Genomic DNA, 15,764 nt, shown 5'->3' with positions numbered 1-15,764 from the left:
GTATTCGTGAAAGAAGTCTGCCAGGCAAATAAGAAAATAATGCACCAGGAACATTCACACCTATTTTGTTTCATTCTTAGCAATTAAAAACTCAAATCAGTGAACTACCAAGTCATTTCACATTGGAATCAATACAATTCTCCACCAAACCCCTGAAAATGGCCTTAATTCAGGAGTGTCATTTGAGACAAAGAGCATTTGGCTTGGCTTTAAGCAAAAAACACACCAAGGACATGGATGGAATTTATTTATTTATCGATAGTCTTAGCAAACGGTTAAGCAGACCTGTCAATGACCTTGAGGATGTGCGAGACTCAATGATAGCCTTAAAGGAAATCCGGGAAGCTGAGATTAAAATCGACATGGCAATTGGCCCAATAGAGGAATCTTATTCTCTCCTACTGAAATGTGCACCGTCATTTCAAGATGTGAATGCAGAAAGAGTGGATGGATTGGCATATGCTTGGAAGAATCTTACCACACAGGTACGTCAGTCTTGCAGCTTAATGAATAATTCTGTGGGCCCCAATTACAGAGGCCAAAATCTTTATTTGGGTTTTCTTCTACATGTATTACTGCATTAATGGCAGGCTCTGCAAACTCAGCATCTGCTTCTCCGAATCCAGCCAGACATGAAAGCAGATTTACTAAGTGGGGTTGCAAAGTTCCAGGTGAATGTTGTGGAATTTCACCAAGAGTTTGAAGAAAGGTAAGGCGTTGCAGTAATTCAAGGTAAAAAATAATAATTAAAAACCATATTGGGTATAAAGTACCTTGACAGTAAAGACTGAGGCTACAGTTGGCAATTATCAGTTAGTCAATAGTATCGCATGGAAGAGTGCAAAAAAGTTAGTAGATACAGTCTCTGTCCTCAAGGAGCTGGAGAAATAGACACCATAACATAAATTAAAGTGCAATTAATAATAAGAAAAAAAAAATTGAGGTATAAAAGGGTTGGGTCAATGAAATTTGGAGCCCGGGGCTCACCTGTCCTGCAAGGTCCCCCTGTGGTCCGCCACACAGAAGTCACCCTTGGGGCAGCATGATTGTCATCACACTATCCACATCTCTCCCCGCAAGCTGTAACTCCTTTTCCCTTCAAGCCACCCAGGCCACAGCTCTCCCTAGCTTCAAAACCTTTCCAGTGAAGAAAAACACATATACATCTCCTCCATAGCATCAGGCACTTTAGTAGTGGTGATGGCGTGATTAATATGTGGAAGGGTCCTCTCCAGGACACTCCAAGCCATGGCACTAGGCTGGGAGGTTGTGGGTGACAGTGGTTGTAGCACCTGTGGCAGAGGTGGCCTGGGCATTCGTGGCAGTGGGAAGTTGGAAGATAAGAGCAGATGCCCAGTTGGGGCGGCAGTGGGCTGTAGTGGGATAGGAAGTGATGGTGGAAGGTGGCAGTGGAAGCAGGCGCATGGCACCACATGCATCAGTGGAACTTCAATCGTATTTATTGGGCACTTACTGTGTGCAGAACACTGTACTGAGCGCTTGGGAGAGTACAGTATGACAGTAAAATTACACAGACCCTTCCCACAGCGAGCTTACATAGGCAGTAACATGATTTTGTCAGAGCAGGACTTCTGAATCTCAAGAACCTTTTGAGCCTGAGGACCAAGGCTTAAGCCTCAGGCTTGAGCCTGAGGAGAACAAGAAAGCTCCCTCTACTCCTCCCCCTATCAATTTTTTAACTAGAGCCTGTATAACCCTACATCATCAAGCAAGGTTATCACTGGAAACTTTATTAATAAGAATAATAGTATTTAAGCACTTACTGTGTCAAGCATTGTTGACATGAGTGGAAGACTTTAACAGGACTCTATCATGACTCTAGAACATGACTCTATCAACTTTATAGAGGCCCTGGTGTAGAAGGCATCCTTCCCCAGGAAGCAAGTGATAGGTTGCAGATCTTCCAGGCCAGGTTTGATGAGCTGTGGAGGAAGTACATCACATTTTCCAGTGGAGAAGAATTGTTTGGCCTTTCAGTAACAGGTATGTGCTGTGCAATTGGGTTTGATGCTCACTGCCAATTCAGTAATATTGATGTTTTCTCAATGGAATGCTTTCCTTCTGGGTGTTCCTGGAATTCCCCAGAACAGCCCTGGCTCACTTGGGACTCACTGGACTTGAGGCAGGAATAAAAGTAAAACCCAACTCATACTGGCATTGAGGAGGGGCAGGGAAATGGGATTTAAAGAAGCCACTGCTGCTAATCAATCAATAGCATTTATTGAGGACCCACTGTGTTCAGAGGACTCTATTAAGTGTTTGGGAGAGCTCGATAGAAATCAGTATACTAGATCCCTGCCCTCAAGAACTTTAGATAATAATGGAAGAGCTGTCTGGGAGCAGGCAGAGTCAGGGCAGGAAGATGAGAGGCTGTTTGCCGTCATCACCCCCAACAGACTTCGGATGGAGGAAATGACCAGGAGCCAAACCATTGGGGTTCCCAGTTTTTAGGGGCAGATCTGCCCCCGGGTGAGAATGCACATCCAGTCATGGCTGCTTTTCCTTTTATTTGGCGCAGAATATCCTGGCCTGCAAAACATCAAACGGGAGCTTAGCTTGCTTCAGAAATTGTATGGCCTATACCATTCTGTGATTGGAAGTATCAGTGCATATCATGAAATATTGTGGACAGACTTGGACCCTGAAAAAATGAACAATGAACTTCAAGGCTTTAAGAGCAGGTGAATGCCTTTTATGCTTTTCATTTGTACATCTGGTAGTGTTTTTATTTTTAGGTTTGCCCTTCATTATCCCAGGAACAGAAATTCCAGATCTCGAGCCACTGAGGGTGATTATCACCACCTTTAAAAGCTCGATGAAAACTTCATTTTCCCAATCTATAGCCTGACAGGATGTTTAGGGATTGGAAATTCTTTGATTGAAGTCATTTTGGGGATTGGGGGCAGCAGCCGGGATCAGGGCCCAGCTGGGGCTGGAGGTAGTGGTAATGGCAGCAGAAGCAGGAAAAGATGGATTTGTTTGGCTCTGGGAAATTGGGAGAGGGTCAGTGCCCGGGCCCGTGATTTGCTAAAGAGTTGAACCATGGCTAAGGAGTGTTGGGCATCACTGTGTGCCTTAGCTAGACTGAGGAAGACGTCTATGGAGGATCCAGGGCCTAATGAATGGGGGGAGGAAAAGTAGAGTTACATTCTGTCTTTAACTCTCTTTTCATGTCTTTCTGTCTCTCTTGGAGTCTCTGCTTCCTTTTCTGGTCTCTTTCTTCCTTTTTTATGGTATTCAAGTTCTTACTATGTGCCTGGCACTGTACCAAGCTCTGGGGTAGAAACAGGTTAATCAGATTGGATCTCACAGTCTTAATCCCCATTTTACCTTTCTCTCCCAGTCCCCTCCAGATATGGACTATCAGTGAGCACTTAACACATACCACAATTATTATTATGATTATTATTATCTTGATACCCTTGGAATTCAAAAAAACTGATCAGTTCACCTAAATTAGATTCCTCAGAAGCAAAAGATGAGAAGCAGTGTGGCCTAGTAGATAGAGCACGGGCCTAGGAGTCAGAAGGACTTGGGTTCTAATCTCGGCTCTGCCACTTGTCTACTGTGTGACCTTGGGCAAGTAACTTCACTTCTCTGTGCCTAAATTACTTCATCTGTAAAATGGGGATTAAGACTGTGAGCCACATATGGGACAGGAACTGTGTCCAACTTGATTACCTTGTATCTACCCCAGCACTTAGAACAGTGCCTGGCACATAGTAAGCATCTAACAAATATCAAAAAAGATACCGAATAGGATTTCACAGAAACTAAGTGTAGGCTTCTTTCCTAAAACACACCAGAAACTAAAAAGCCAGAGCTCTCATCACAATAGTAGCCTCAGTCCACTAACTGTCAACAAGTCAGATTGCCTAGACTTTTCACCAGAGGTGCAGGCAGCCACCCTCAGCCAAACTCTCTTGTTGCTCCATTATCTTTGCCCAAAAGTTGCTAGCCCAGTCTGTGGGGTCTTGATCAGATATAGTGTCTTCACTGTGGAAGGAAGGATAGAGGAAACCTAGGATCTTTCCTCTGCCAGCTCTCTCTCCCTGGACATGGGTTAGCTGGGTTCCAAGCAACTCCTCCTTAATGGCCCCATCCCCCATTGGAGCTGAGGGTTTAGTCCCCAGTCCTCTGAGGTCTGGAATAAAAGAACCACATTTCTGGGATGGAGGGTGGGTCATATTCCTGGCAGGTCCTTGCCTGAGAGATTATCCTCCTGATGACCCAGGTGATGGTCCAAGCAGATGCTGTGCTTGCAGTGGGAGAGGAGAGAACTTTATGTCTTGTTCCTCCTTTTGAATCCTCTAAGGCAGAGTCCTTTCAGAAGGCCCATCAAATTACTTCTATAGGATGCCTTCATGGCCAGGGCCCAGCTGGTTCAGGTTGCTTTGTCCCTGGGCAACCTGCTAGGGCAGGGTTTGGGTGGGGAGGGAGTTCAACTTCCCAACCTTGGAAGACTGAGCAGGCAAAAGGAGGTATCTGCTAAATGCTGGGGTTAGAACTGTGATCAATCAGGACAAGGATTTCCAGAAGCAGCTTGTGAAGCTGGGTGGGGAAACTGCTTTGTCAGGGGAAGGCTGCAGTTTTCAGAGTAAAATGTGGGGGGAAGCAGGTACCTCACTGGTTCCCACCGTGTGCCACCACCACCAATGCAACGGGAGACTTGGGCTGGAAAGGAAGATGGTGTTTGATGGACATTGATGTCTGAAACTGGGAATTCTCACCTTTTTTTTAGGCTTTATAAACTGCCTAAGGCTCTGAGGGAGCGGAAAGCTTTCCAGGACCTTAAAAAGACAGTGGATGATTTCAGTGACAGCTGTCCCTTGCTTGAAATGATGTCAAATAAGGTGAGTTTAGGGTTCAGCATTTAAGGAAAAACTTCCCTTTAAACAGATTTAACTTCCTACTCTCCAATTCACTCCAGTTTGCCTTCTTCATCTTCATCCTCTCTCTTCTCTCGGAGGGAGAATGGATTTCCTGAAACCACGAAGAGGTGCCCACTCTGCTCTGCACAAAGTGTTTTGCTTCAGTCCAGGTCCCACAGAAGGGGCTAGGACTAGGACTAGAGAACTCACCCTGAATGCCATCTCTTAGCTGGCTACTCAGCCCACTGCCACCTCCAGTTGGAGTGATTGCTTGGGGACAGGCAGCCTAAGAGCTGCTGCTCTGGAGACGTGGGAGAGGTTGAAAGATTTCTCTCCTCATCTGCAAGAGGGTTCATTGCTAAGGAAGATGCTAATCTGAGATGCTCCATTATGGAATCTCGGTGTCTCTTGAAGATTCATCCTTCAAGATTTTCTTGGACTTAGGCATGAGCATGGAGGAAAGGGGCAGAAAGGTTGGGGACAAATGACCGGGTAAACAGGGTGTCAAAGTGACCAGATTTTCTGGAATTCACAGAGCAGTGGAGCTGGGCTTCCAGGTGGGGCCAGAGGCCAAAGAATAGAAGACAAGAAAAAGACAGGAAAGGGAGGCAGAGGTTTAAGGAGGCAAGTGAATGCCAAAAAGAGATCTACAAAGAGAAAGTCGGGGTAACATACACAGGCTGAACTATTAATATGACACGAGTTTAGAGACACACAACAAGAAGCACATATTGGCAAACATGAAAATCGGGGACACACACATACCCACTCATGCGCAGACACACACATATACCTCAGCAGATAAGCACAGTGACAGAGAGAGTCAGGCAACTGAGGAGCTCAGGCAGTAATTACTCTACCCACATCCCGGCCACCAGCTTCCAAGCTGTTGTGCAGCTCCTGGGACTATATCTTGGAGGTTTCTGGTGGCATATCCACCTTATCTCCATAGAACAAACCATGGAACCAGCAGCAAAAACAGTCACAGAAACAATAGGGTCAGTGGTGGGGAGGGCAGTGGCACTCGTCTTCCACTCTCTCTCACTGCACTACTTTGGACATACTCCTGGCACCATGATTGCTCCCACCACCTAGCCCAAAACAGATCTGAAGGGGCTCTCACTGGCTGAATTCTGGGTAGCTAGTGAGTAGTCTGTGGCCATTCCAGGTAAAGAGGAGCATCTGCAACCTGAAATGACTGGCCCTCCCCAGGAAATGATGGACTGTGCATTACCAACTGATGGCCTGACCATAAGCTTAGCCAAAGGATAGTAATTGACCACTTGGGTTCAAAAACCAGAATTTGGGTAGAATTTCTGGGGTGTGGCTTTGGGTGGCAGGAAAACTGGGGGCCCTTTCTGTCTTTGATACAGATAAGAAGAGGAACCAGGTCTCCAGGCTCAGTGGGAATGAGTCATAGGACACTGGATTCACAATCCCAGGTGGCAAAGTTGCTGAGTGTCTAGTTCCCAACTGGTCCAAAGAGGTCCAGGCAAAACTAGAATGGAGCTTGCCCAGATTCTCCAGGAACAAACATGGAATATTTAAGCTTTGACAGTTATATTTAATTTGGCAATTTTTAACATTTTACCAGGCAATGTTGGGCAGGCATTGGGACCGAATATCCCAGCTAACTGGACATAACTTCAGTGTGGATGCTGGAAGTTTCTCTCTGAAGAGCATAATGGAAGCCCCTCTACTAAAGTATAAAGAAGACATTGAGGTATCCATCTCCTGCATTCACACCTTTTAGATTTATTTTGAGTTTTGAAAATCTTTACTCATTTGGACTCCATCTTTTTTACAAATTTTTGTCTGATGAATAATCTTGGAAATCAGCAGTGCCAGATTTTCTCCTGATGGAAGGCTCTGGGATGGTGAACATAGATTTAGCCAATGGGAGGAGAGACTCACTCACTCTCTGGGTGGCTGCACCTGGTCAAAATGCCAGACAGAAATCATGGGGAGGCTACTCCAGAAAGGCTCATGGCCTGATATAAATAAGGTGAAGAAGAAATGGGAAGGGGAGTCTACCTGTTAATAATGATGGTATTTGTTAAGCTCTTACTAGAGCACTGTTCCATTATCCATCAGGGAACAGCGTTTCATAATCCTGCACCTTAAGGAGACCTTTCTCTTCACTCCCCCATGCTTTGGAGAGTCAAAGGGCCCCATCCAAACTGTATCCATCTAGTGGGGTTGGACAGGGTCATTTTCCTGTGCAGTGAGCCTGATCCTGGCTACTCTAAAGAATTTTCAGCCCATTCTCCTATTTTACTCATAAGATAATGCATAGATTGTGCTTTGATGATGATTGTATTTAAGTGCTTACTATATGTGAGCCACTGTACTACGCTGGGGTGTATAGAAGCAATTTGAGTTGGACACAGTCCCTATCCCATGTGGAGCTCACAGTCTCAATTCCCATTTTACAGCTGAGGTAACTTAGGCACAGAGAAGTGAAGTGACTTGCCCAAGGTCACACAGCAGACAAGTGACGGTTTGGGAATAGAACCCATGACCTTCTGTCTCCCATGCCCATGCTCTATTCATTACGTCATCCCAACAAAAGCAGCCCAGCAGCAGGTTGAAGGATGGGTAGGGAGAGACAGAAAGAGTCTTATCTGCCCTAAGGTCATAAAACAATAATAATTGTGGTATTTGTTAAGCGCTTAATAAGTGCCAAGTACTGTATTTAGCACTTGAGTAGCTACAAAATAAGCAGGTCCCACATGGACCTCACAGTCTAAGCAGGAGGAAGAACAGGTATTGAATCCCCATTTTGCAGATGAGGCAACTGAGGCACAGAGAAGTTAAGTGACTTGTCCAAGGTCACACAGCAGGCAGGTGGCAGAATTGGGATTAGAACCGAAAGCCTCTGACTCCCAGGCTTGTGCTTTCTACTAGGCTCTGCTTCTTTGTTAAACCGAGGGACCTTGTGGTGATGGTAGTGGTTGGGAGACTGGGAAGCTCATGGCTTCCTTCACTACCCAAAAGCCTTCTGTGTTGCCCACTTCTAGAGGGAAGGGAAGATCTAGGGTCATTTTAACCCCATTTACAGCCCATTTGTTTAAGGAATCGGTGAACAGGATGGACTCAACATAATCGCAATTTGATATTCTTTAAGGATATCTGCATCAGTGCTGTTAAAGAGAGAGATATTGAAATAAAACTCAAAAATGTCATCAGTGAATGGAGTACACACATCTTGACATTTGCTCAATTCAAAAACCGAGGACCACTGCTATTGAAAGGGCCAGACATTGCTGAGAAAGTGGTTCTCATGGAAGACAGTCTCATGATTTTGGGTTCTCTCATGAGTAACAGGTATAAAATTGCTTTTTTTTTAAAAAAAAAAGTTGTTTTTATAGAAATAATTTCTTCTATGATTGAAGTTTTATGGTTCACTTGAGCTTCATTTCCTGTTTCAGGTACAATGCACCATTTAAATCTGCACTGCAGGAATGGGTACAGAAACTCTCAAATGCAACAGAAATTATTGAAAACTGGATGATGGTGCAAAACCTCTGGATTTACCTTGAAGCAGTTTTTGTTGGTGGAGACATTGCAAAGCAGTTGCCTCAAGTTTGTCATTTTTTTCATATTCAAATCAAGCAGTTCTTAAGCAAAAGTGTTGTTACGCTCTAGGAATCCCTTTTGATGTCATGACAGCTATGAAACCAAGCTCTAACCCTTGTCCAGAACCTAACCTAAAATAGTTCAGACAGGCAGTGTACCTAAAAGCATCAGACCTTTTGAAAAATTTTGGATCAGACCAATTTCCCATCCATCTGAAATTTTGATTCCTCAAGCTTGACATGCCTAAAACTGAACTTCTCACCTTCCCTCTTAAACCCACTCCTCCACGTAATTTTCTCATCTTTATTGACAAACCCCTCCATCCTTCCTGTCTCAGAAAACCACAGCCTTGATTCCATCCTTGCCCTTTAGCTCTCACATTCAATCAAATGCCAAATCCTGCTGGTTGTTCTTCTGCTGCAGCATATTCCAGATCAGCCCTTCCTCTCCATTCAAGTGATCAGCACCCAGATTCCAGCTCTCATCATCTCACAATTAGATTATAGTTTCAGCCTCCAACTTCTCTCTTCAGCCTGGCAAACCTCCAATGGCTGCACGTTTCTCTCTACATCAAGAAAAAGCTCCTAATCCTTGACTTTCAGACTCTTGTGTGCATGCTCTCACGCTTTCTCACTCTGTCTCTCTTATCCAATCGTTTTATCCACAGCTTCCCAGTTCACACTTTTGACTTTCAGGCATCCAAATCTTTGTTCACATTGTTTCTTCTGCCTGGAAGTCTCTCCCCTTTAAAATTTGCCTGTCCACAGCTCTATCTGTCTTAAATCCTCCTCAAATTCCACCTCTTCCAGGAAGCCTTCCATGACTAATTTCCAACATCCCAAATCACAACTACATTATAGTTTCCCTTCTAGACTCTGAACCCGTTGGGTAGGGATTGTCTCTATCTGTTGCCGAATTATACTTTCCAAGCACTTAGTACAGTGCTCTGTACAAAGTAAGTGCTCAGTAAATACGATTGAATGAATCAACTCAACAACCATTCTCAGCACTCAGGTGTACATGTATAATCACTTGTTTAGCTACTACCAGGGGTAACCTGAATCTGTCAGGATGAAATAGCCGACATCCTAGTGCCATTACCTGTTATACTAAGTATGCTATTTATTTAGCACTTACTAATGTGATAAGTAGTAATGTCATCAAGTCAGACAGTCCCTGGCCCAGTCAGGCTTAAGAACCTAGCTTATCTCCCCTTTACATATGAGGAAACTGAGGCCAAAGAGGTTACGTGACTCACCTAAGTTGAAAAAGCAGATCAGTGGCCAAAATGGCACTAGGACCCGTTTCCTAATTCTGTCCCCTCTAGACTGTAAGATCATTGTGGGGAGAGAACATGTTTACCAACTCAGTTATATTGTACTCTCCCAAGCACTTAATACAGTGTTCTGTACACAGTAAGTGCTCAATAAATACAATTGGTTGATTGCTTGTCCTGTGCTCTTTCCATTAGGCCATACTGTTGGTCTTCCTGCTCCTAATATTTATAAGTAATTTAGATCTGTCTATATCTGTTATTAGATTGAGATCCCCTTGAGAACAGGGAAGGTGTGTTTTGTTTCCCCAACTCTTTATACAGTGCTCAGAAAATACCATTATTTGATTAATTGACCGAGGTGAATAAACAAGCCCAAGGACTAGATTCTGTATCTATGTCTCTGTTCTAGGAAGCCAAAAGATTTCAAAACATTGATAAGTCTTGGCAGAAGATAATGCAGAGAGCCCACGAGTCTTTAAATATTGTTCAGTGCTGTATTGGAGATGAGACGCTTGCTCAGCTCTTACCGCATTTGCTTGAGCAGCTGGAAATATGTCAGAAATCACTCACAGGCTATTTGGAGAAGAAACGTTTAGTGTTTCCCAGGTTTTTCTTCGTATCAGATCCTGTGCTTCTGGAAATTCTGGGGCAGGCGTCGGATTCACACACTATTCAGGTACCATTTGATGAAGTCTCTCATAAGGAATGAGTTTCAATAATAGAGAACATCTTAAATGTGGATTTGAACTGGTTTCTCTCCAGAAAACCACCTGAGAGATTGGCTATATCTCCCCTACTCTTCTTCCCAAGCTGGGTTAGGTTACTTCCACTCAACAGCCTGGGAAAATTCTAAAGATACTAGGTCACTGGGTGGAGGATCAAGAACTGGGGCCGCTGGAAAGTGATAGGTCCTTTGGTCCCTACCCATCTCTGGAGCAAAGAAAAGTTGCAGCTTCACACCTAATCCACTGGGCGCACTCCGGAATGACTGCTGAAGTAGTCCTCTCCTGGATATCAAGCTTTAGATATCTGGTTTAGATTTAGATATCTGGTTTAGATTTAGACTGCTGCCATGGTCAACCTCCTTCCCAGGAAAAGGAACACAGAGAAGAGTCTCTGTTCAGGTCTCCAGCTTCTCAGAAAACTAGTACTTGGGCTGGATAGCCTGAGCTAGAAGCTGCTTTCTGGATGACCCTTCCTAAGAGAGTTACCGTAAGCTCATTCTTCAAGTGACTTGGCACTACCTTAGGAGGAACAGTTTCTGGGGAGGTGTGGAGGGTGGAGGGAATTTCCCCTCTGTCTCAGTAGAAGAGAGATTGGCCCATCACAGTCCCATCTTGGCTACTAGAGCTCTGAGCCAGAGATATGACTAGCCATAACTTAAAAAGAAGAGAATTAAAAGGTGGAAAATATATCCAGTGCCAGGTCAAGGATGCATTCTCCACCCCTCCAAAGAAATCCACTGTGAGTATGAAGGTGATGGGGGAACCCTCACAATGACCTGCCTCTACAACCACCCCTTACCCATCAGCTTTGTCTTCCTGATTCCCCTGCCTTCTCCCCATCCCCATGACTCCAGCAACTATTGCCTACTGCCTCCCAGTTTTCCTCTTTTCAAGGCTCCAGGGGTCCAGGGCTGGATGAACTCTAGAGGTTATAGACACTTGCTCCAGCACCTTGTACTCTTGTCAACAAGAACAGATACCTCCCAGACCAGGAGATCATCTTTGGAGAAACAGGGTGTCCACACTGGAGAATCCCTGGCTTCCAGGACATCAAACACAGCTACTCATCACAGTTTTCCTGACTGCCTCTCCCCAAAGAGTGGTGGAGGAATTTCTCCTTCAGGAGCTGAGGCTATCTGGGAAAATGGGCTGGGACACCCTACACAAAGGGAAAAAGAGAATGGGAAGACCTCTTGTCCACACACCCCCATTTGGAGCTCCAGTCCTTTGGAATGGCAGGACCTTTTAGCCTGCCCAACCCCAAAATCTAGGATCCTTAGACCTAAATGCCATTTCAGATTGGAGTTTTCCAAATAATCATCCAGGCCCTGTCATGTCTTCCTGTCCTCCATTTCAGACCTACTTACTAAGCCTGTTTGACAATGTGAACCGAGTGGGATTCCATGAAAAGAATTACGACCAAATTTTGTTATTTGAATCTCAGGAAGGAGAACAAGTGGATCTCATTGAGCCTGTCCTAGCTCAGGTAACAAGGAATAAACACAACTAGTGGTGCCATGAAGTCAACTGGACTGTATAAACAGAGGTCCACTTGTTTGGTGAATTCTCCAGGATTGATTGTTTCCGAGGCAGCTTTACAAAGCAGTTTTTTCCTTTCTCAAATCTACCAAGGCTCAGGTTTGGTGCTCCTAGCGAAAAGGGGATGGGGACAAGGAGAGGAGGCAGGGAGGTTCCTCTGGATTCTGGACCCATGCCTCTTATCCTCCCCACTCTGTGCCAGGACTCTGGTCCAGGCTGGGGAGGGTTTGAGTGGATTGATCAATTGGATTTAAGGTTGTCTTCCCTTATGCCCTTGTCATCTGTTTTCCCAGCACCAGCTGACCAGCCTCATGATCATGATAAAGGGGATGCTTTGAAATTGAAAGAACAGAGGGAGTTGAGTCTGTGCCCCAGAGGAAACATTATGTTTGCTCATTTTTTTAAGGAGGAAGTCTGTAAAGACATCTATTTTCCTTTTCAGGGCAATGTAGAAATGTGGTTGGGTCAGCTACTGAATGGGATCAAGAAAACTCTTCACATCACAATAAGACAAGCATTTGTAACTGTGAACGAGCCAGGATTTGAGGTGTTTGAGTTTCAGGCCAAGTTTCCTGCACAGATAGGCCTTCTGGGAATTCAGATGATCTGGACCCGAGATGCTGAAGATGCACTCAATCATGCCAAATTAGACAAGAAGGTAAGTGTTGGATCCTCAATTAGAGGTGCTTTAGAATGTCAGCTCCTTAACTATCTGAATGGGATAGTCAGAATCAAGCATAGCCATCTGGGTCACTGAACAAAGAATCATGAATTGATGGGAATGATGATAAGAATTTCAGGACAGTGCATTGGAATTCCAGGAGGACAAAATAATGGAGGAATAACCACCCTTCTTTCCTTCAGAAAACCAAATTGGAAGATGGGGCTGTGGTCGAGGGAATATAGCCCTTTGGGGCTTCTGCAAGACACAGTTCCATATGTTACTTGGAACTTGAAGAAAGGAAAGCCTGGAGGACAGTCCATCCATCACCAGTTTAAAGACAGTAATGAAAACCCATGAAGTAGAGAGAGAACTTTTAAAAACTAATATTATATATTAGTTTATCCATTTATAGGAATAAACTAACATAAACACTGTTGTACCAGTGTAGCTAACCGTGGTATTGCTTTTTGGAAAAGGTCATGCAGGCAACAAATCAGAAATTTTTGGATCTTTTGAATGATTTGATTGACATGACAACCCACAATTTGACCAGAATAGAGAGAACAAAATATGAGACTTTGATCACCATCCATGTACACCAGAAGGACATATTTGATGATTTGGTAAGTATCTTGCAGTCATATACCTGGAAAACTGGAAAACTCTAGTCATTCAGAAGTGGTTCATATTTTGTAGACCTGGGGTCTTGTATGGGTGGGCCCACGCCCCTGAGTCCATGTCTAGAGAATCCACTTCACCGGGAAACATTAGAAAATTTCCTCTCCTATCTTGAGACTGTGACCAACAATCTTCCTCCTCTAACAACACACCCTTATGTGGCTCACTGAAAGAGAACCCATAAAAGCCACAATCCACCTGAGCACCCCAGCAGCTTCATTACCTAAAGAATGAACCAACAAACTAGCAGATCCAGAGCAATGTGGTTTGCTGGATATGGTGTACCTGGGTAGCCCAAGCTAGCCCACCAGCCAGAGGTCCCTGCCCAGCAGAGCAATGCCAAGCAAAGATCACAATGAGCAGGCCCCCAAAATGTATTTATAGCAAAATTTAAAGTGGGAATAATAATCCCCACTTCCCCCTTACTCAGTGGATGTTGTAAAGATAAACTCAGATAGTGGAGATGAAGGCCATTTGGCAAGTCGAGTGCCAGAAAAGTACTTCCTCCTTAAGATCTAAAATAGCCTCTTCCCTCCGGTCATTTTGCATTTGTTGTTTTAAAATGTTCACACAGGTGCGGAGGAATATCAAATCCACAATTGATTTTGAGTGGCAGAAACAATCCCGGTTTTATTTCAGTGAGGATACAGATAAATGCATCATCCAGATCACAGATGTTGAGTTCAGCTACTGTAATGAATATTTGGGGTGCACAGACCGCCTTGTCATAACTCCCTTGACGGACAGGTAAAAATGGAGGGAAAAGGCCAGGGTGGCAGCCACGACCAGAGAAATAGAAAACACAGCCTGAAAAGCCAAACAAGGCCCTAAGGAAATCAGGGTAGGCCTGATGGAAATCAGGCAGCAGGCTGCATGGAAATTAGACAAAGTTCATTTGTCGAAGATACTTTTCCTCTTCTTTTTATTGTGGAGGGTGCGGGGCATTGCACATATTGGCCATGGGCAGGTGTGGGTGTCTGCTCAGCTAGGATATTGAGGGGGCCATGGGAGAGGGTGAGCCCACCTAGAAGGTGAAAATCAACAAAGATCAGAGGCTGGTTTTAGTTCACTCTTCTCCTCTCATGGAGGTTAGCACAATTAGTAAAACTGATGTCTGTAATGTCTTGAAAATGCAAAAAAGAAAATGACCCCATGTTTCCAAATTGGGTCTAGATGTTACATCACCCTGGCCCAAGCCCTTGGCATGAGTATGGGTGGCTCCCCAGCAGGGCCTGCAGGCACAGGAAAAACGGAGACAACTAAAGACATGGGAAAATGCCTGGGAAAATATGTGGTTGTTTTTAATTGTTCAGACCAAATGGACTACCGAGGAATGGGTCGTATTTATAAAGGTATGTTTCCCTGTTCTCATAGGACTAATAAAAGTGAATTTTCCCTAGAAGGACATTTCTAGAAAATGGAGCTTGGGAATTTCAGGAATGCTTAGATTTTCCACCAAAAGGAATCTAAAGGGGTCTAAGCTATTTTCTTCAAGTGGATTTCCTTTGGGTTTGGGATCTACTCCCCACTGGTTCCTAATAGGCCTGCTTTTGCCTTTCTAGCCTAAGAGAACACAGAAATGCCTTTCCCACTCCTGACCTTTCCCCATCTCTCAAACATGAGCACCGCTGCTAAACTGGTCAGCTGCGGATTTTGCGGGAGCCAATAAGAGGCATTTTCTGTCTCAAAATGTTGCCTAGGAAAATCAATTGATGCTATTTATTGAGCACTTACTGTGTGGAGTATTGTACTAAGTGCATGGGAGAGTACAATTCAACAGAGTTGGTAGACATGTTCCCTGCCCACAGCCAACTTACAGTATAAAGATGGCTATTCTCGGCGTTCAGCCACAGACATGAATGTAACTGAAAAAAAAACTACAAATATGTACATAAGTGCTGTGGGTTGGGAGGGGGAATGAATAAAGGGAGCAAGTCAGGGTGAAGCAGAAGGGAGTGGGAGAATAGGGAAAGAGGACTTAATCAGGGAAGGTCTCTTCGAGTAGATGTGCCTTCAGTAAGTCTTCGAAGTTGGGGTTCCCATCCCTTAACTGTGACTAGCTCATAAAGCTCTGTTCTATACTTTTCTCACTCTACACTCACTCTCTAGGGGAGCTCATTTCTAACATGGCTTCAGCTAACATCTACAATAATAATAAAGTGGTATTAATTCAGTGCTATGTGCCAAGTACTGAACTAAGTGCTGGGATAGACACAAAATAATCAGGTCGAACACAGTTCTTATCCCACTTGGGGCTTTGTCTAAGGAGAGGGAGAATGAGTATTTAATCCCAATTTCACAGATGAGGAAACTGAGACACCAAGAAGCTAAGTGACTTGTTCAAGGTCACCCAATAGGCAAGTGGCCGAGCTGGGATTAGGACTCAGAACTCAGGTTTGGACACAGTCCCT

At 44.4% G+C, this 15,764-nt stretch overlaps 1 protein-coding gene across 3 annotated transcripts in view; it reads left to right on the top strand.

Annotated features, from left to right (window-relative positions):
* LOC100083401 (dynein heavy chain 5, axonemal-like) overlaps positions 1 to 15,764 on the top strand; it is a 116,822-nt gene that overhangs the window by 36,906 nt on the left and 64,152 nt on the right. For 2 of the 3 annotated variants that reach the window (XM_029053083.2, XM_029053086.2), the window contains 14 exons: positions 81 to 485; positions 591 to 709; positions 1,868 to 2,004; positions 2,540 to 2,702; positions 4,763 to 4,874; positions 6,487 to 6,615; positions 8,020 to 8,219; positions 8,324 to 8,477; positions 10,157 to 10,423; positions 11,830 to 11,958; positions 12,454 to 12,669; positions 13,152 to 13,298; positions 13,928 to 14,100; positions 14,527 to 14,705. In XM_029053083.2, coding sequence (XP_028908916.2) covers positions 81 to 485; positions 591 to 709; positions 1,868 to 2,004; positions 2,540 to 2,702; positions 4,763 to 4,874; positions 6,487 to 6,615; positions 8,020 to 8,219; positions 8,324 to 8,477; positions 10,157 to 10,423; positions 11,830 to 11,958; positions 12,454 to 12,669; positions 13,152 to 13,298; positions 13,928 to 14,100; positions 14,527 to 14,705 — 2,530 coding nt within the window. The remainder of the gene's footprint in view (positions 1 to 80; positions 486 to 590; positions 710 to 1,867; positions 2,005 to 2,539; positions 2,703 to 4,762; positions 4,875 to 6,486; positions 6,616 to 8,019; positions 8,220 to 8,323; positions 8,478 to 10,156; positions 10,424 to 11,829; positions 11,959 to 12,453; positions 12,670 to 13,151; positions 13,299 to 13,927; positions 14,101 to 14,526; positions 14,706 to 15,764) is intronic. The other variant, XM_029053085.2, reaches the window with a different exon arrangement.

Source organism: Ornithorhynchus anatinus, chromosome X2 (genome assembly GCF_004115215.2).
Source record: "Ornithorhynchus anatinus isolate Pmale09 chromosome X2, mOrnAna1.pri.v4, whole genome shotgun sequence".
NCBI classification, from domain to species: domain Eukaryota; kingdom Metazoa; phylum Chordata; class Mammalia; order Monotremata; family Ornithorhynchidae; genus Ornithorhynchus; species Ornithorhynchus anatinus.
Note: the sequence above shows the minus strand (reverse complement) of the source record. Positions and strands in the feature narration are given on the sequence as shown.